General features: G+C 40.5%; 1 protein-coding gene across 1 annotated transcript in view; it reads right to left on the minus strand.

Moving 5' to 3' along the window:
• Positions 1–20,899, minus strand: part of FARS2 (phenylalanyl-tRNA synthetase 2, mitochondrial) — a 424,448-nt gene that overhangs the window by 133,228 nt on the left and 270,321 nt on the right. Inside the window, exon 7 of the mRNA XM_074987722.1 lies at positions 3,925–4,076. Coding sequence (XP_074843823.1) covers positions 3,925–4,076 — 152 coding nt within the window. The remainder of the gene's footprint in view (positions 1–3,924; positions 4,077–20,899) is intronic.

Below are 20,899 nucleotides of genomic sequence, written 5' to 3' on the forward strand. Positions count from 1 at the left end.
GGCCTGGATTCTGGAATGGAAAAATTTATCCACAAAACACCGAAAAAACTTTACAGAAAAAATGACTCCATGGTGTTCTGCCTCACTATAAAGAATGCAAAGGGGCTGAGATATGCTGCTCAGAAAGTCAAATGTATGCAAAGAAGGTTTTAACCAGAAAGAAGTATAGTGACTCCAGACTTCTGGGTTGAATTTTATGTTATAAAGGGAAGTATATTCTTCTAGTGGTTTAGGACCTTCTACTCCTGTGCCCACAGGCTGCCACCATCCTCTTTTCCACCTCTCCCCACCTGCCATGGCAAAAGGATATTCCACCAATCATGGGTTGTCCTGGTCATGCCCATTCCTTCCCAGCCCTATCACTTTTGCTAGGAGTCGCTACAATAGCTAGATATCACCAGAGGACTTCCTTGTTCAGATGCAATACTCCAGATGTGGCCATGCCCACTGCAGGGCCATGGTCTGAGCAAACACGTAGCTTTTTTACTTGACTTTAAAAAGGATGGATTCAGCCATATTTTTCTTCCAGCCTTTCCTTACTGTTCCCCATGATGATAGAGGATAAAAGGGAGGGGTCTTTTGTTGTTCTAACTACAGGTTGAATCTCTCTTGTCTGGCACTCTCTCGTCCAGCAACATCCGTGGTCCAGCATGATTAGAGTTAGCCAGATGGCCATTTATCATGGGTGTGGCCACGTTTCCTGTGGTCCCCTGAAGTTTGTTTTCAGCCACCAGTCCTGGCAGTCAGTGTTTTGTGCTGTAATTTAGCTGTAATTTACCCCTATGTCTGTCCCACGAAAGCTCATCACCAAATAAATCATTTTGTTAGTCTTTAAAGTGCTACATTTCTGCTGGTTTGTTTTGCTGGAGTACAGACTAACACAGCTACCTCCCTGTTACTATTCTAAGAGCCCAGTAAGCAGTAGATGTGTTGGTAATGCTGTTAGACAATAGTGACCTACTGTAGTTCAGCAAATTCTTTCATTTGGCTCTGGTCAGGTCCCGAGGGTGCCAGACTAGGGAGATTCAACCAGTAGTTTCACTTACATCATGTCTTCTGGTTTTCCAAGGTGAGAGTGCAGCTTATTTTCTATTGTATGAATATTTTGTTAACTTTATTTCATTTTGTGGTCTCCATTGTAATTTTGGGCATTACAGACTGGTGCTTCTTTTTTTATTATTTCACATATGTGCATTCTCATTATCTTTAGTGGAATTTCAGGAATGCATTACTGATATTTATGTCTCAACAATTTCATATACTCTTCTTACTGAAATATTTTGTATGGCAGCAATCATACTTTCTTAGGACAGAGATAAATCTTTCCTGTATTTGCCTGCTTTTCAGATACCTTCTTTTTTCCCTCTGTGCAAAATTAGCAAAGTCTTGACCAAAAAAGGAGGGCCATTTTCTGATTTAACAACTGATGGAATTTCAAAAATATTGGACAGATTATCTTGTAGAAAAAGTCTGGAATTTGCACTTGTGCTTAACCCTAGTGTTTCTGAAGAACATCTAGAAATATGTATCAAATGTTGTCTACCCTACAGTGTTCTATTCTGATCCCCTTTTGATTTTGCAAACATGAATTAATAAATTTTTGTTCACCAGCATGGTGAAATGTCACAAATTCTTGTACAAATATATATGAATGAAGTATATGCACAGTCATCTTGAAAGTTCTCTAGGGATATACAAGTAGTTGTTCAATCAGTAGAAACAATACCACATGACTGAAGTGACAAGTCATAGCTCAACACCCAAACAATATTCACAACCAATAGCTGTGTAAGCTAGCCATAGAAAAAATATGTCCACAGAAGCTATTAATCAAGTAATTTAATTTATATATATTCAAAAAATCTAAATGTGCTGCAGACAATTTTCAAGCAGAAAAAGGGCTTAAAATACCCCACTCCCCTTTCTACACCCATGGAAGGGTCTGATCCAATTCAACAGGACAAGGTGGGAGCAGGAAACAGGGTAGTGAACAGTTTGCAGCCCTTGCTTGCTACAGATCTCTTCACCCTTGAAGCTCCTACACAATTCTATGCAACAGTTCTGGAGGGCAACTGGCGGGGAGTTACTGGGAAAGGACAGCTGAGCCACAGCTAGGTCATGGTTCCTGAAGTGAAGGAACATGCTGGAGGAAGGGACTACTGCCACCTCAGTGCTGCACTCCTAGCCACACAGCAACGTGGCTGCCATTGTGAGGCACAAAAGTAGAGGATTCTTTCATCCCCCAGCCTCTGTGGAGACCCTAACTCACCACCTGCTGCATGATGGGCATTCAGAATTTTGCCTAAAGAGAACAGTTAACAACAAAGGCAACACCTCATTTGAATTACAGTATCCTGGGAATACAGCAACTGATACAAAAACTGACAATGGAACAGATATTTTACTGAGAGTAAAAAGAAAATAGGAAAGTTCTGGACAGGTCATTCTCATTTTGATACAACTTTCCAATGCATCTTCTGTTGTTTCAGGACTGATAGGAAGATGGCAATTAAAATGTATTTTCACAAACACCAGTGTGCCTAGTTTTCAGGGCCATTGCCTGGCCGTGTGATAAGTGGAAGAAAAAGCTGCATGTGGCTGCAACAAATTTGTTCCTCACATTCTCCATAGTTAACAATCCTATTTATCATTATCCTCAGGTGCACTCATTACCTGATCATAGCCTACGTTGTTTTCCTGGACATTTGACTTTTCAGTCTAGTGGTATTAATTGAAAATCCTGTTCACAGCAAGAGATATCACTTAACTGTAAGGAACACTCAGGGACTAGAAATGCAAAAATTTTAGATGGCTCCATAAATTCCAGAAGTACATATGCATTTTTGCAGAAATGAAATTGTTTCATATAACATCAAGCCTGCTTTTAGAAAAATGCCAACAACCAACCACAGCTTAGTTGTGTGCTGAACCATGATAGCCACCAGACCAGGAAAATAATCGATCTATGCAGCACATAGTATACAACAAATTTAAGAGAACAATGGTGTCCAATGTCTGGCTGTAGCAGAGAAAGCCTGCAGGATGCAAGGACATAAACTGATTATAAGCTAGGTTTATGCCAGACATTTCCTTTCATCCACAGAATAATATTGCACAATTAGATTCACAGTTCCATCAAACTATAAGAACAAAAAAAGACTGAAAAGAAATTATTTTTAAAACTTAATTTAAAAAATGGTTTCAGCTAATAAAAGTTTGCCTCTCAGCCTCTTGGCTTTGAAAGGGTATAATGTAGACTAAACGGTATGAAGGATGGTTTCAAAAACAGTTTTATCTGCAACTTCTGACATTGTCACTATTAGCGATAACAGACAAGATTAGATGGACCACTTTTTTTCCAGTACGCTAATTTCTGCACTTCTATTCTATTTGCAAGGAATTCTGAAATGTGGAAGATTTATATGGCTGGCAAATTTAAAAGAGAGCAATGTCTCATCTTCCATCTCCAACATTCTAAATATAAATAATATTCTTATATGACCCAATGCTATTTTTGTCATGCATGTTCAGGATATATTTGTGATTCAGAGCGCAAGAAAGGAAGGATAGAAGAAATAAACAAATAGAAGCCATCACTCAAAGGTCTTGGATTAGAATGGGGATGCTGTGGATGAGGTGCTCGGGCAGATCAATGTATGGAAAGTTTGTTTTCAGCCAACACTGTGCCTCATTAGCATAAATTCAACCTTCAGGCAACATTCATGCAAAACTTTTAAAGGAAAATAAAGATTTTACAAAATAAAACACATTTATGAAAACAGTGTTGTAGAAAATATTGTGGAGCTATGAAAATGTAAATATACTGCCACTGCAATAAAACCAAGCATATTTGTATACATTTTTATAGATAACATTTATCATCATCTGACAATGTGGAAAAAATATTTCAAGAACTTTACTTACTTGGGATGCATGAATTCATCAATGAGGACAACCTTTTCCACCAAGTCTCCTCCAATGGTTCGGACTATATCATAGAAGTCATTTTCAGAGTATTCCTCAGATGGCAGCCAAAAGGAGATATCATTTATCAAAGGTGGATATTTACTGAGAGGCTAAAAAATAATAAAAAAGTACACACACATATATAAATGTTTGGATAAGGATACTTAAATTCATTTTAGGTTTGCAATAAAATGTAAACTAAGCTTTCATAGAGTTAATTCCTTCAAATTCTGAAAACTTTGTGCACTGTTTTTAGAAGCATAAAATGAATTGCCAAGCAGCTAAAGTTCAGTTGTAAGCTGAAAAGTTAATCTGTCAAAATGGCACTGTGGAGTTCCAACATTCATTATCTCAGTGCCTCCTGATGAAGTTTGCTCAGTTTTCAAATAAAAAGATGTTTCCTCTAGCTACCATTTCTGTAAACTCATCCAACCTAACGTAGGGTGAACAGTACAGGTAAACTATGCAACTCCCCTTGTTGTCTTTTAACGAGTTTGAATGGATATACTCAAAAGTAAAATGTGGCTCTGCAGCTAGAATAAACATTAATTCTGTTAATTATGTGTGAGAAAGAATAGATTTCATCCTAGAAGCGTTGGCTCTGCAGATCTAACAGATCTAGGTCTAACTACTTAAGGGCCGTGTCTACACTAACCCCAAACTTCGAAATGGCCACGCAAATGGCCATAAGCATAAGGGGGCTGCGGCACTTTGAAATTGACGCGCCTCGCCGCCGCGCGGCTCGTCCCGACGAGGCTCTTTTTCGAAAGGACCCCGCCTACTTCGAAGTCCTCTTATTCCCATGAGCTGATGGGAATAAGGGGACTTCGAAGTAGGCGGGATCCTTTCAAAAAGGAGCCCCGTCGGGACGAGCTGCGTGGCGGCAAGGCACATCAATTTCGAAGTACCGCGGCCACCTGCATCGTAATGAAGCGCTGAATATGCATTTCAGCACTTCATTAGTAAACTTCAAAATGGCCATTTGTGTGGCCATTTCAAAGTTTGGGGCTAGTGTAGACACGGCCAAGAACAGGTATACCTATGTAAGAGTAGTAAGTACTTCATTTGGTTTATGACCTTAAACACGCAGAGGGAGCAGAGCTGTCTTACAGGAAGGGTCCTTTTCATCACAGCAACGAAGAGTCCTGTGGCACCTTACAGACTAACAGAAAAGTTTTGAGCATGAGCTTTTGGGAGCACAGACTCACTTCATCAGGTGCTGGTCTTGGAAATCTGCAGGGCCAGGTATAAATAAGCCAGAGCAAGGCTGGGGATAACAAGGTTAGCTCAGTCAGCAAGGGTGAGGCTTACTACCAGCAGTTGATCTAGAGGCATGAACACCAAGGGAGGGGAAGCTGCTTCTGTATTTAGCTAGCCATTCGCAGTCTTTGTTTAAGCCAGAGCTGAGGGCATCGAATTTGCAGATGAATTGTAGTTCAGAAATTTCTCTTTGGAGTCTGGTTCTAAAATTTCTTTGCTGTAGGATAGCTACTTTTAAGTCTGCTACTATGTGTCCCGGGTGATTGAAGCGCTCTCCTACGGGTTTTTGTATATTGCCATTTCTGATAACTGATTTGTGTGCGTTTATTCTTTTACATAGAGACTGTCCAGTCTGTCCAATGTATATAGCAGAGGGGCATTGCTGGCACATGATGGCATAAATTATATTGGTAGATGTGCAGCTGAATGAACCCATGATGGTGTGGCTGATCTGGTTAAGTCCTGTAATGGTGTTGCTGGTGTAGATATGTGGGCAGAGCTGGCAACGAGGTTTGTTGCATGGATGGGTCCCTGAGTTAGAGTGACTGTGGTGCGGTGTATAGTTGCTGGTTAGGATTTGCTTCAGGTTGGCAGGTTGTCTGTGGGCAAGGACTGGTCTGCCTCCCAAGGCCTGTGAAAGTGGTCTCTGTACTCTCAGATGCACTGTTGTCACATTTTATGTAGGAATCAAAGCAAAGGGGAAATTTGAGGATGCATTCAAAGTTGTAATAATGAAGTAGCTTCATCACTGTTTGCAGAAAGTGCTTCCAAAACAGGTAGGACAGCAGGAGAGAAAGCACAAAGCTGTGTGCTTGAAAATGTAACAAGTGGGCAGTAGAAGCTGCCATCACAGGGAGGCATGCATCTTATTTCCTGCCTTACAACCAAAACACTATAGGATCCTTGGGTATTACAAGAGTAAACTGTTTTTCTTATTTTATTTATACAAATGCAATAGTTCATACATAGGCATTAGTCCATACAATACATTATCTGAATAAAAAATGTATTCTGTGATTCCGAAAATTTTATGACAGAACAGTGAAATCCTAAGTAAATACCTGGTAGAGTAATAAACCTGTTAGAAGGACAAAATTTATAGTGCATTCATTTATACAAATTCTGTATGTACAGTGTAAACCTTTCAATGAATATCTGGTAAGGAACATAGTTCAAGTTTTAAATTAATAACCACTGTGAATAAAGCTGTGAATCATAAATAATTATCCAACTTGTGACATGAATAAACTTGTCAAATAAATCTCTCTCTTGTATACCAATTTCAAAACACTACACAATAAAAGACATCATACAGGAACTCTTGAGAAATACCAAATGAATAAAAGGCATACACCTCCTCTGTTACACCACAGTCATGAATGTTGGACAAACCCTAGACTTACGAAGTTAACATATATTATGTCATTAATGATAGCAGGGTACCAGGGCTTCTGCTTTAACATATTTTCTCCTTACTTTGCAAATTACATTGCATTACATTCTCTACTACCAAAGAATCACAGCAACTCATTGAACTAATTTCAAGATATTTAGGGATTAATCTAAAACCCACTGAAGTCACAAATCTGTATTAAGTCCTTTGTTTTGAGACAAGCAGCAGACCTGCCTATAATATGAACGAACACTCAGGCTGCAGCTAGTTTTGATGGTAGCTTTCTATTTCACTCTGAGAAGTATGATGTTAGACAGGGATACTGCACAAAATACATATCAATGCTGTTCATTAACGAATCTGAGCACCTGCAAATCACACTGAAATCAACTGGACTTTTTGCTATTCACTTCAGTAGAAGCAGGATTTGTCCATTAACACTGAGACAGCACTATTATTCCCAGCCGAACCCACAGACCTACAAGGGCTATAGCATCTTCCTGCTGTTTGCGCCATGTGAGTTCAGCCAGGGTGGAGCTGGGGTTGAGGAGGGGGAAAGGAAGGAGAGAGGAAAGAGGGTACGTCCATGCAGTTGCTAGGAGCAGCACAGACACACACCCACTCCCTACCCCCCCCCAGTTCCAGGGCCACAGAGGGGTGCTGGCAGCCATGGGGAGTGAGCAGCAGGAAGCCAATCTAGTCCTGCTCTGCTGCTGGTGGTGGTAAGGGTCCCTGGGTGTTCTAAATAGCCCAAGGGCAATGGGCAGGTGCTGGAGGATACACAGGGGGAGTGCATGGGGCAGCAACTGGGGTGGGGGAGAGATCCAGCCCTGAAATTTGCAGGACACCAGCTATGGGCCTGGAATATTCCTGGTGCCAGGGCAGCCCAGGACCATTCAACAACTTGCTGCATGTGCCAGGTGAGGAAAGCAAATGAGTAACACTTCTTCAAAATGCGAGAGGGGAGCCAGTCTTCCTCTTACAAAAAGGCAACAAATTAAGCAGAGGAGCCCAGGAGAAAGGTCACAAGGTGGGAAATGCTGGACTCTCCTCTGTCATCTTGGAGACAGGGACATGGAAAATCCTTTACTATACTTTTCTGCACTTCAAAAGATGAGCAACTTCTTTAGAGATCAGGAGGCTCTTTTTGTACCCAGATTAATTTGCCCTTCTGTAGCACTTACAACAGAGTACTGCAATGCTCACAGAAAGACTTAAAAGAAAAATATGATTTTTCTAATCCAAAAAGAAATAAAATTTTAGTACACAGCACATCTTGTGAGGGCAACTGTCCCTACAGCTAATAAAACTAAGAAGGAAACTCAAACCAAAGAAAGCTCTCGTTAGGGCTTTTCCTAAACCTAACATCACTTCTGCTTTCAAGCTCAAGGCCAACAACATCCCCAAACTCCCCTTCCTTAAGGTTAAACAGAAAGAGACAGTTGTCACCGTGGTTTTGCTGCAAGCAGCCTGTTCCCTTTAACCCTGCTGCCTGGCTCACCAGCCACCACCAGCAGCCACTCACAGATTACCTCTCCTTTCTCCCTCGCTATGCTCCAGCCTGGTTTCCCCAAGGGCTAATGTGGCTTCTGAGTTAAGCCCTGCTTGCTAACACTTGCCTTCCAGTTTTAAATGCCAGGGTTTCTTGATGCAGTTCCTTCCTGACAGTCCCGAGGAAGAGACAAACATTGGGCACTGCCACATACTACCTCCACCCCTTTGCCCACCATGGCTGTGTCTACACCAGCCAAAAACTTTGAAATGGCCTTGAGCAGATAGGAATAAGGGGACTTTGAAGTAGCTGGGGTCCTTTCGAAAAGGAGCCCCGTCTGGATGAGCTGTGTCAATTTCGAAGTGCCGCGGCTGCCCGCATGCCAATGAGGCACTGAATATGTATTTCAGCGCTTCATTAGTAAACTTCGAAATGGCCATTTGCATGGCCATTTCGAAGTTTTGGACTAGTGTAGACGTAGCCCATATGAACTTGTTTTTTTTCTTTTTTTTTAAGATTTGAGAGTAACTTGAGAGGGTTGAGAAACTGTAGAACCATATGCAGAAGACTGTCAGGCATTATTCAGGATTATCATCTTCAGCTATCCCTCAATGCGATGTTTGTCAAGGGGATTCACTGGTGGGTTTCTAAGTGTCAGAGGAGCCCTATTTCCCACAGAAGTCACAGGGTAATGTAGGAGCAGACACAGTTGTTGGCTGGAGTGTTGTGCCCTTTTCCTCCTTTGTCTGCTACACTGTCTCCTGACCATGTCAGTCCTCAAAGTGAGCTCAATAGGTCTGAGCCCTTTGCAGAGGCCTGTGAATCAAATCTTTTAATGTGGGAAATTCATGTGCAGGTGACAGGTCTGGATTATGACATTCTGAGGCCCTAAAATATGTCAAGTGTCAGAAGTCCCAGACAATGAAAAATGAATTTATAATTTATATATATATATATGTAAAATATGTAAAGATATATACATATATAGATATAAACAAGAAAGCTTTGTGTTCTCAGAGGAAAACAAGAGGCTATATTTTTTACACCACGCATAAGAAAAATTATCCTTTTTATATGAGTAAATGAAAAAAAAGTTGATTGATTTTATTAGGGAAAATGCAGTTTATCCAGATTATATATAAAATATATTTAGAAATATTTATTTCAATTTAATTTTTACAAAAAAAAAACAATGAACTGTTGGTATTTTTATTTTGTCATACTATAAAAATACAGGGAAAGTTCCTGACACTGATGAAGTGAAGCCAACGCAAATGTATCCTCCTCAAGAGCCACAAAGAGAAACAGGAGCGAAGGCACTATATGACTGAGCGTGCTGGACCATAAACAAAAGATGGCAGCCTTTCATCTATTATCAGGTCAAAGGGGAAGCTTTACAAGTCATCACTCCAAGGATGACTCCCATACAAGCCCGAGGTTGGCCAGATTGCTTCACTACACTGCCATCTCTGAACTCACACCTTTCCTGATTTAATAGCAGTGAGTATTTATTTACTTCAAATAAGCTATGAAGGCACAGTCAGAACTTTACCAGTAGCAGGTGGCCAACAAAATGCTACCTTAGAAGACTGACAAAAGCCTTACTCATAGAAACACTTATTTTACAAGTGCCATTATCTTTTCTCAGCCCTGGACTCTCACCTATCAATAATGAACTATTATTGAAAGGTAAGTGTAGGGTAAGGATTTTTTTGTAGGCAGATGTATACATATTTTGTCATATTTGAATGAAAATCTCTATAAGTAGAGAGAATATTCTTTTTCTCATACCTCTTTATCAACCAATTTTGATAATATCTGAAGTAGAGTCAGATTTTTCCCCTTAGAGGCTCCCTCTTATTGCGGGGTCTAGATGACTTAAGTCTTAATACAGCACTGGCAGGGGGTGACCACATTAGGCTTGACAGGAGGAAAATCCTGACCCTCTGGCAAGGAGTTCCAAGACAATCAGGGGCTTTTCTACTGCTGCAGCCTGTTCTCTATATACACCTAATCCACTTTATGAAGTTTGGGTAAGGATTAATCAGGAGCCTTTCCTCAGACCTGCTCAGCAAGGTGATGTCACTCTGAGAGTCTTCAGCCCGCACAATCCTCTCTACCACGAGAAGGTTACAGCCTATTTGAGAGCATTAATATACAGCTTTGGAAAGGCTATGCAAACTCTATGCTGTTTCTTTTCCTACAGTTCAGTTTTCTATTTAACAAGGTTTATAGTTGTGCTATTTTAGTTTATCTACACACTTCCATTTTCAAATATTACAGCACATGCACCTTAAATTCTTTTCAGTAGTCTCAGAAAACTACATACAATTTGATACACAATTACAGTATCCACAAGGTATTTCCATTAAGTACAAGGAAATATAGGGAATACAGCAAATACCTGAGATAGTGTTATACAATTAACCATACAAAACTGGCAAGTATTTAAGGATGAGCACCAAATTATTAAACGCAGTAGATGCTTTTGAGGATCTATGCCCAATGTACATGTCTACAATAGAGATCAGGAACAAGCCACCATAAAAAATATTCTGGAATCCCCTCTAATAAAAATAAACAAAATATATATTAACACTGCAGTCATTTCCCCCAGTCTTGCATTTATCATCATATGAAATGGATGAGCAGGCATCCTGCTTTGCCAACCTGTAGACTATATCTACTTAGATGTATTAGATATATCTTGTCTAGATCTGAAGAAGTGGGTCTGCCTCACAAAAGATAATCACTTAATAAATTATTATGTTAGACTTTAAAGTGCTACATGACTGCTGTTTTGGTTTATCTAACCACTGTGACAGTTGAGTACCAAATGCAAGTGCCTAAGGCTTCTAACATCACCAGATTTGCAGGAGAAACCTGTTGATGGATTCAGGCTAAGGAAATAACGTGCTGATCACAAGGGTACTCTCTGCTCATTTGAAGAGAGGAAGGACCGCAAACTTAACTGAACTAAGATTTCCCCCAGCCGTATATAAAAAAGTATCACCAGATACTTCTTTACTTACAAAAGAGACAAACCTGCAGATAATATCTTCTTGACCTTGGGGAGAACATTATTTGGAAATGAGAAATGATGAGTGCTAGGAGTGAAAATGACACACATAAGTGGTACCAATAACCAATATTTCATCCTAGCCCAAAGCTCAAAAAAGCTGGTACCACTGCACTGCTTCTGTCCAGTGCTTATCACATTAATGAAATATGAGTTTCCAAAAAGAGTGATCAAACTGCAGCATGCTGAGGGAAATGGGAGAGGAGCTTTTTGATACAATGTTTCACTAAAATTCTCTCTTCACTACTGTGGAGAGAGAAAATGACACTGCATAAGAGTCACAAGGAATTGTAAATTGAAAAACAATAGAAAAAAGGCTTAACTTGTATTTTGACAGGTGTGACACAAATAAGATTTTAATGCACCAAAAACTGAGTTAGCAAATCCATAACAGTCAAACTATTAAAAAAGCCAGTGGTGTTTTCTTGTCAACTCTGTTCTAGCCATGAAAGAAAGAAAGACAGACAGACCGACCAGCCTTACTACTGCCACAGCTTAAAGGGTGTGTCTACACTGGCATTCCTCTTTCGAAAGAGGCATGCAACTGAGGTCAATCAAAAATGCAAATGAGGTATAAATTTGCATATCCAGCACCTCATTTGCATACTCTAATTTCGAAAGAGCTTCTTTCGAAAGAAGCAAGACGGTGTAGACGCTGCTTTTTCAAAAGTAAACCCCATCTTCGAAAGAATCCTTCTTCCCATTAAATAAAGGGAAGAAGGATTCTTTTGAAGATGGGTTTACTTTCGAAAGAGCAGCGTCTACACCAGCTTTCTTCTTTCAAAAGGAGCTTTTTTGAAATTAGAATATGCAAATGAGGTGCGGAATATGCAAATTTATACCTCATTTGCATTTTTGATTGACCTCAGTTGCATGCCTCTTTCGAAAGAGGAATGCCAGTGTAGACACACCCTTTAAGCTGTGGCAGTAGTAAGGCTGGTCGGTCTGTCTGTCTTTCTTTCTTTCATGGCTAGAACAGAGTTGACAAGAAAACACCATTGGCTTTTTTAATAGTTTGACTGTTATGGATTTGCTAACTCAGTTTTTGGTGCATTAAAATCTTATTTGTGTCACACCTGTCAAAATACAAGTTAAGCCTTTTTTCTATTGTTTTTCAATTTACAATTCCTTGTGACTCTTATGCAGTGTCATTTTCTCTCTCCACAGTAGTGAAGAGAGAATTTTAGTGAAACGTATCAAAAAGCTCCTCTCCCATTTCCCTCAGCAAGGAATGCAAGTGTAGACCCTAACAGTCCTGCATTGCCTGTATTTTGGAGAAATATACACAAACCACACAGGGTTTTCTTGTGGTATAATATTGTCACTGAAAGTTATACTCCTGTAACAGATAACCCCTTTTCAATACATTCAGTGCTGAAGCTACACCAATCTGTTATTATGGTTGGAAATTTAAACACACACTGGACATGAAATTCAAATTTGCAACTGTGAGTTGATCCATTTTCAAATAAGTAAGTATTTTGTGTAACTGGATATGCCGTTAAATTTATGTTTTCATATGTATGCCCAAAAAAGCCAATGAACAGTTGCCACAGAAAGCATAACGCTGGATTTGTTTGCTGTCATGGGTGTACATTCATAGCAGCAAAGTTCCACTGAGGAAGCGTCCTCTAGCCCATTAACTTCACTTTCCTTTTTATATTCCAATAAAGAGATAAAAGTACAAACAAGCAAAAAAAAATCCATGGCGCACACAAATATATTCTGTATGACCCTTGTCTTATAACATGCCTTCAATTCCCAATGACATTCAGCACACTGCAGGACGTCACCCTTTTCCAACGTACAACCCGAGTTAATTTGCTGACCGCATCATTCAAATCAATACTCTGTGCTAGGATTTTAACTAATGGGCTGGATGTGGAGTAGCACACTGCTTTGTTCTCCTATTTGGTTATAGGAATAAGGGGATTTTGAAGTGTGCAGGGTCATTTCAAAACGGACCCCGTGTAGACGAGCCATGAGCGATCGAGAGCGGCACTTTCGAAGTGCTACAATGGCCATTATGCTAATGAGGTGCTGCACATTCATTGCAGCACCTCATTAGCATATCCCTAAGTGTCTCATTAGCATCCCCCTTTCAAAAGCGGGGAGCCAGTGTAGACATAACCCATGAGACTTGGCAGCTGTATTAGCAAAGTCAAAATTTTTTGTTTTTATTTTTTTTTTCTTCAAAGTTGAAAATTTCCATGGAGCCTCCCCATTTTCAATCCAGCTGTACTCATGACAAATACCGGGGGCCCTCAGGCATAGGTTTAGTACTTGGGGGCTGATCAGGAATATTTGATTCCTATGCAGCATTTAATAACACATAAAAATGCTGACACTACTCTTCTGTTTCAGATTAGAATCCAAATTAGAGCCAGATCCTACCACAAAAAGGATTTGTCTGTTAATTTTGTTACCGATCTGAATGCCAATATTCACCATCACATTGCATCAATCAAAAATATCTAGGTTTCCATTCCAACTATGAAAGCTTTTACCCCCCTGCTTTGGGTGATACAGAGAAAGGGATGTCAGAATCCCCTCTGCAGATCAATACCCTGAAGAACAATTACACTATTGGCAGCAGGGACTGATTTGTTTGTCAGAAGCAGGCTGTGCAATTAAAACAACATTGGATTGCAATTAGCTGCTGCTTCTCATCTTGGCAAATATTTTTCTCTTTCGTTTTTTCCCCCCTCTCTGTACAAGAAAATATAAGGAGATATTTTATGGCTACAAATCAGCTCTCAGTACCTTAGCCACAACACTGCCTTCTTCCCATGAGAGATGAGCCTTGCCAGGAGAAGCCACCCAGCTGCAAGGATTTTTTGAAGGGAAGAGTTGATAGTGTAATGATATATACCAGGCTCCTTGCAGGTACAACTTAGGAGACCATTTAAGAGTATGCATTCTTCTTAGGATCCTAGGCTTCCAACTAACTTCTTCCCATCGCATTCAGCCACTTCCATTGCTGCTGCAATAATCACAAAGAGCATGAAATGGACACATGCCTCTTTTTGTGTCACAATGAAAACAAAACTTAACAACAGCAAACAGCTCCCTTCCTGAATACCGACATGGCTACGGTTCATTACAGAAGCTATCGAGTGGCTGAGAGGAGGTGGAAAGGGCAAGTGGTGTTCAATATGACACTGAAGGATTAACACGTGGAACAGCTGATGGGAACTTCAAAGCGTTACAGATGAGTACATCTCAGCAGCAACAGCCTGCCTGAACCCCAGCAAGGGCTGACGAGAGGAATGGCTGGTAGAACTCAGATGTGTGGTCAGTGGGGCTGGTAAATACTGAAGGGGAGAGGGCAGAACGCAGAAAACTGTGAGCGAGCAGGAAGTGCTGCACTCCTGACATGGAAGGTGTAGAGCTAAAACGCTATTCTACCATACAAGGCTTTGTGCATGTGTGTCATTCCAAACAATATAAAATACCTTTTAAATGGTGTGTTTAAATAAATTATTAAACGTGGGGAAAAAATGTGACAAATTACAGAGATAATCTGAGAAAAAAAGAGCTGCTGCACGGGGGACAGACAAAGAAGTGCTCTAAGAATTGCTTAGACAAGGAAGAAAGAAGTTGCACTTTCCTTAAAAACTATGTATATTAAGAAATAGTAACAGCCCTCTCACACCTATAACTCATAATAGATCATTCTTCTCACCCACATATGAATCAGCCTTTCTGATCCACGTTAAACCAATTAATAACTTAATTGGTTTAACATGTATGAGATTAATAACCATAACAACTGAAAAAGGAAAGTAAGGTACAGTATTCAGGCCACCACAGATCCACGAACAAAGGCTGCGCACAATAGCAAAGCATTGCACCAAACAGAAATCTAAAACAATGTCTGACTTGGGAGCTTCTGTTTGGTCCAGCAACTAATGTACTTAATCGTTAAAAGGTAAAATTGAACCTCAGCTGTTATTTCAGGGACTAGCACAAACACACACAAAAATACTGGGAGGAAAAAATTAACATTTTATTGATATCAAAAAACCATGTGGTGCATTAATGCCAAGCTCATATTGGCACAAGAAAAAAATATACCAAGGAAATGGCATTGTGGAATTCCGTAACTTTCATGCCTCTCTGACTTCAGTTCAAATTTTGTGCTCAGCCTGCACATGAGAAAGATGGGTTTTCCAAATGCCATACCTGCAAACTCAACCTGGGATTTGGAAGAGGTTCTTCCCTCTCTGTGCATTGTCGCCAAACATAAAATATTCTCCAGGTCAAATTAGACCCCGCATGATACCAAGGAATTGAATTCAGTGGAGTTACACCAGATTTACATCTGTAAACTGAGTGGCTTAATTAAAAGCAGAATCAGACAAGAAGCCTATGAAGGGAATTTTGAAGAAGCTGGTCACTGAAACTGCTGTGATGGGTTTGGTCACAGAGACCACCTTGAGACTCTCACCCAATGTGCTGAAATAGCATTGAGTCTACCTACCTGCTGAACTAGACCCTCTTGCCTCCTCCAACACCAGTGTAGTGTTGGGGTCACAACTCACAGCAGAGCAACCAGACAGTGAGATCAGCTTAGCTCTGGGAAGGCTCAGTTCAAGGGACGTGACACAGCACTCACATGCACTGCACAGCCCCAGTTGGACCAGAACCCCAGACAAATCTATCTTGTTCTGCATAAAGTTTTATACAAAGTGAGCTCCTAAGTTGTTCGCCTCCTTTTTCAATGAAAGAGAGACATGCACAGCGGTGTCCCCACCCCCGCCCCTGTAACAACTAGTATAAAAATTCCATTTTTAGTGGTTGCAAGTCACAGCAGACAGATCAAAGTAAGTTATTAAGAAAAACAAAACAAAACACACCAGCTAAGCTTAATATTCTAAGAAACGAATTACATGGCATTTTCTTACCTAACAGTAGTTCTAATAATCTTTTTCCCAAGCTGCGAGGCCTCCAAACTCGGGCCTGATCCTTCCCCCATTCAGTCTTAGATGTTTCAAGAAGTCATCTTTCATGGTAACTTGGGGTTTCCATGCATTTGTCAGCATCCTCTATTGTCTGTTTCCCCATCTATATGTAGATTTTGCCCATGGCATGAATTCTTTATGTTCATTTTTAAGTTTTTCACACATCCCATGGAAAAGGATAACTTCCAAACTGGGTTCCAGCATCAGGTGACCTGCTCACACAGCTTGGCAGGACTGACCACAGTCCAGGCTTACAGGAAAAAATAAAACTATTTTCAGATCATTGTCCCAAGTACCAGTCCAATGAGTTCCTTGAACACTGCTAATGGCCCTCCCTTAACACACCTCGATTACTAAACAGGTTTATATTTAATAATTCTAACTTCAAATACAGGAATGATACACACACACAAACAGAATATACATGTTCACCAGATTACAAACTTTCCAATGATAGCTTACAATAATTATTTTGCATAAAGCATATTTGAGTTATGAATATTCATGTTTATAGGCATATTTTCATAAAAATAAGAAATACCTCTCAACTACACTGTGTCATATCCTGGGGATTGAAACTACAGTATGTCATATCTTGATTTGACTTCAAGGAATTTGTTACTAATAACAACAAAGACAAGAGTAATACCCACTTAGCACCTACCAGCTTTTCAATTAAGAGTCATTTTTTCCTGATATTTAGAGAATAAAACTTGGGTACCATTAAGGGCCAATCACAACCTAAAATAAGGGCATAGACCCGCAACTTCCTGCTCATTTGCAGTCCCATGGAAATCATTGAGATGAAATAGTATGAGCCCAAACTTTTCACAAGATATATAGACTTTCTGCAATGAGATCATGGACAACTATCTAATCACAGTCTCCTGATACTTGTGGTTCCAAGAATAAGCTTACTAATACATATATGTGGAGAAGGTGCATAATATTTCAGTAGTAAAGGAGAGGTAGCCATGTTAATCTCTACTCCAACAAAACAAAACAGCAGAAATGTAGCACTTTAAAGACTAACAAAATTATTTATTAGGTGATAAGCGCTCATGGGACAGACCCACTTATTCAGATCAATCTCATTTCCAGTACAGACTGACATTTATAGGTACAGAGGACCACAACAACAACAAAAAAATTTGCAATAAAAACTGACAAATCAAGTACATAGGACTAAAGTCGGTGGCAGAGAGAGGGGGGATGTTAAGTGTCCTGCCTGATGCTCGTAATTATCTCAGGCAGGACACTCAACATCCACCATCCGTCTGCACCTCTGTACTTATAAATGTCACTCTGTATTGGAAATTAGATTGATCTGATGAAGTGGGTCTGTCCCACGAAAGCTCACCACCGAATAAATCATTTTGTTAGTCTTTGAAGTGCTACATTTCTGCTGTTTTGTTTTGTCATAATATTGCAGGCTATTGTGCCTTTCTAAAGTTAGTGGAAATAAACATAGTGCTCATATTCATCATATTATTTGGAACAATGACTTTCATATTTTAAAATGTATTTAAATGTTATTGTCTTCTCAGAATGCAAAATTTGTTATTTTTAAATTGGATCTCTAGGACCTGATCATTCAAAATGTTTCATGGACTTTATGGAACTTTTCACATGAAAACAAATCAAATCCATTTTTTCTCCAGTCATTTTTATACTCTAGTAAAAATGACTGTAGAAATTATATGCACTTGAGGGGAGGAAGGGAATAGAGGAATTTATGTAAATGAAAGGGCTAGTTTTACCTTAACTGAGGCAGTAATGTTGTACTGTACTTGGTACAGAAATACTCTCATGCACCACAGCAATATACACACACAGTGCTCTTTTGGAAAACTTGCCAACTGTCACAGTTAAAAGGTAGCAGGTTTGAAACAAACAAAAGGAAGTATTTCTTCATGCATCCAACCTGAGGAACTCTTTGCCAGAGGATGCTGTGAAGGCCAGGACTTTAACAGGGTTCAAAAAAGAGCTAGATAAATCCATGGACAATAGACCCATCAATGACTATTAGCCAGGATGGGCAGGAACGGTGTCCCTAGCCTCTGCCTGTTAGAAGCTGGGAATGGGCATCAGGGGATGGTCACCTGATGATTTCCTGTTTTGCTTGTTCCCCAGGGGCACCTGGCACTGGCCATTGTCAGAGGACAGGATGCTGGGCTGGAAGGACCTTTGGTCTGATCCAGTGTGGTAGGTCTTATGATCTAAGTCACTAGCAATATGACATTTAGTGAAAGTAAAATTACTGTTTTGGAACACCACCAAGCAATGTTACAGTTACAGATATTTTAACCTTATATTCTTTAAAAATGGCAGTTAGTTGCTGGGGCAAATGTAAATAAACCTCTTGAGTTGAATATGGGGGCACCAGCATATGCTGCCCCAAGGTAAAAGGGGTTGGCTTAGAGTTAACAACCCCGTCCATAAAAAACCAAAAGTTACAGAAATGTCTACAAAGGAACCTACAACTACACAAGTCTTGGGCGGAGTCGGTAATCTGCGTAGATTGAGTATGAAGCATGTCAGGGAAAACTGAAAGGAAGCTGCCCCGCAGATGACCCTTCTCTCATCCAGGACAACCACTCAGTTTGTTATGTGGAATGTTCAAGCCATGTATCAAGCAGGAAAGACAGCACTGATTGCAGAAGAGGGGAAACAGTATAAGTGTGCAGTTTTGGGCTTGTGTGAGGCAAGATGGACACAACCTGGGAAGCTACACCTGGCAACAAGTGAAACCTTCATCTACTCAGGACATGAAGAAGAGGGTGCACCACACAAAGAAGGCATGGGCTTGACATTAGCAAGAAAGGCATCTGGTGCTTTAATGGAGTGGACAGCAGTATCTTGATGCATCATCACAGCCAGATCCTACACCAAAGTGTGGCAGGTACTGATTGTGCAATGTTATGCACCAACCAACGAAGCGACTGAGAAATGTAAAACAGACTTCTATGAGAAACTGCAAAGTGGTGTGAACCAGAAATCAAAGAAGGATATTTTGATTTTGATGGGCGACTTCAATGCGAAAATTGGAAACATAAATACAGACAGAGAACAGACCACAGGAAAAGAAGGCCTAGGTAACATGAATGAAAATGGAGAGCACTTCAGTGGCTTTTGTTCCTTCACTGGTTTGGTGATAGGTGGTAGTGCTTTTCCACACAAAAGGATCCATAAGGTCACTTGGGTTTCACTGGACAAACACTGAGAAAACCAGATTGATCGCATCTGTATCAGCCATTCTTTCAGAAGATCAGTGCAGGACATCTGCACTAGGAGAGGAGCAGATGTAGATTCAGCCCATCATCTGGTGATGATAAAACTCAAATTCAAGCTCAAGAGGTACACCACAGAAGTGGCCACGCCTCTATTGACATTCAAAATGGAGCAGCTGAAGGAATTAGAGACAACAGCTGGTTTCCAAGTGGAGCTGTCAAACAGGTATGTACTTCTGAAAAATCATATCCTGAAAGATGCTATTGTGGAAGAAATGTGGGAGGACACCAGCACAGCCTGGAAAGAAACCTGCGATGAAACATTAGAGAAGAGGACGAGGCATCACAGTAGATACTCTGAGAAAAGTGAAGGAATGAAACAACAGAAAAGCAGCAGTCAACAGCAGCAAGACAAGAGCAGCCAAGGTGGAAACTCAGAGATTTTATTCAGAAGCCAAAAAAGAAGTTAAAAAGGCTGTAAACTGGGACAAGAAAAGCTTTGTGGAAAACCTTAAGCAAAAAGAGGAACAAGCTGCAGGAGGGAGAAATTTGAAAGAACTGTATGACATCACATAGAAGCTAGCTGGGTCACAGCATACAATGGATCAGACAGTACAGGATAAGGAGGGGCGTGTGCTAACAAACCCAAGTGAGCAGCTCAGTATACGGAAGGAACACTTTAAAGAGCTACTGAACTGCCCTGCCCACATGGATCCTTCCAAGTTACCAACTGTAAATATACCTCTGCAAGGTAACAGCATCAGACCTACAAAAGAAGAAATCAAAAAAGCCATTGTCCACCTGAAAAGTGGAAAAGCACCTGGTTCAGACAACATCCCTGCAGAAGCAATCAAGGCAGACAGTGAGACATCAGTCGTCATGTGAAAATTAGGGACATTGACGAGATCCCACAAGACCAGAAACATGGCTACCTTAGCAAGCTTCCAAAGAAAGACAACCTGAAGGAATGCTGGAACTGGAGAGGTACCACATTACTTTCTGTTCCAGGAAAAGTGTTTAATGGGATGCTCTTGGAGAGAATGAAGACAGACATTGATCGACAGCTCAGGGGCGAATAGGTTGGCTTCCGAAGCAAGAGATCTTGTACTGACCAAACAGCAAGTCTCAGAGTGAACAAAGAACAGTCGCTTGAGTGGAACTCCCTCTTCTCCCCCCGCCACATACGCAGACTTCATAGAATTCAAAAAAGCCTTCAACAGCGTTAATAGAGACACTTTGTGGAAACCACTGCAACACCGTGGCATCCCATCCATAACTATTAACCTGATCCATTCAATGTATGAATCCTTGACATGCCAAGTTGTTCACATGGTGTCTTGACAGTATCCTTCAGCAAACTCTCACGAGTGTGGCAAGGCTGCCTACTGACACCTTTCCTGTTCTTGATCACAATGGCCTGGACTATGAGCAGGACAACGTATGACTATCAATGAGGCACTAGAGGACATTGATTTTGCTGATGATGTCGCCCTCCTTTCACACCAAGATGAAAAG

The sequence above is a fragment of the Carettochelys insculpta genome, chromosome 2 (genome assembly GCF_033958435.1).
Source record: "Carettochelys insculpta isolate YL-2023 chromosome 2, ASM3395843v1, whole genome shotgun sequence".
In the NCBI taxonomy this organism is placed as follows: Eukaryota; Metazoa; Chordata; order Testudines; family Carettochelyidae; genus Carettochelys; species Carettochelys insculpta.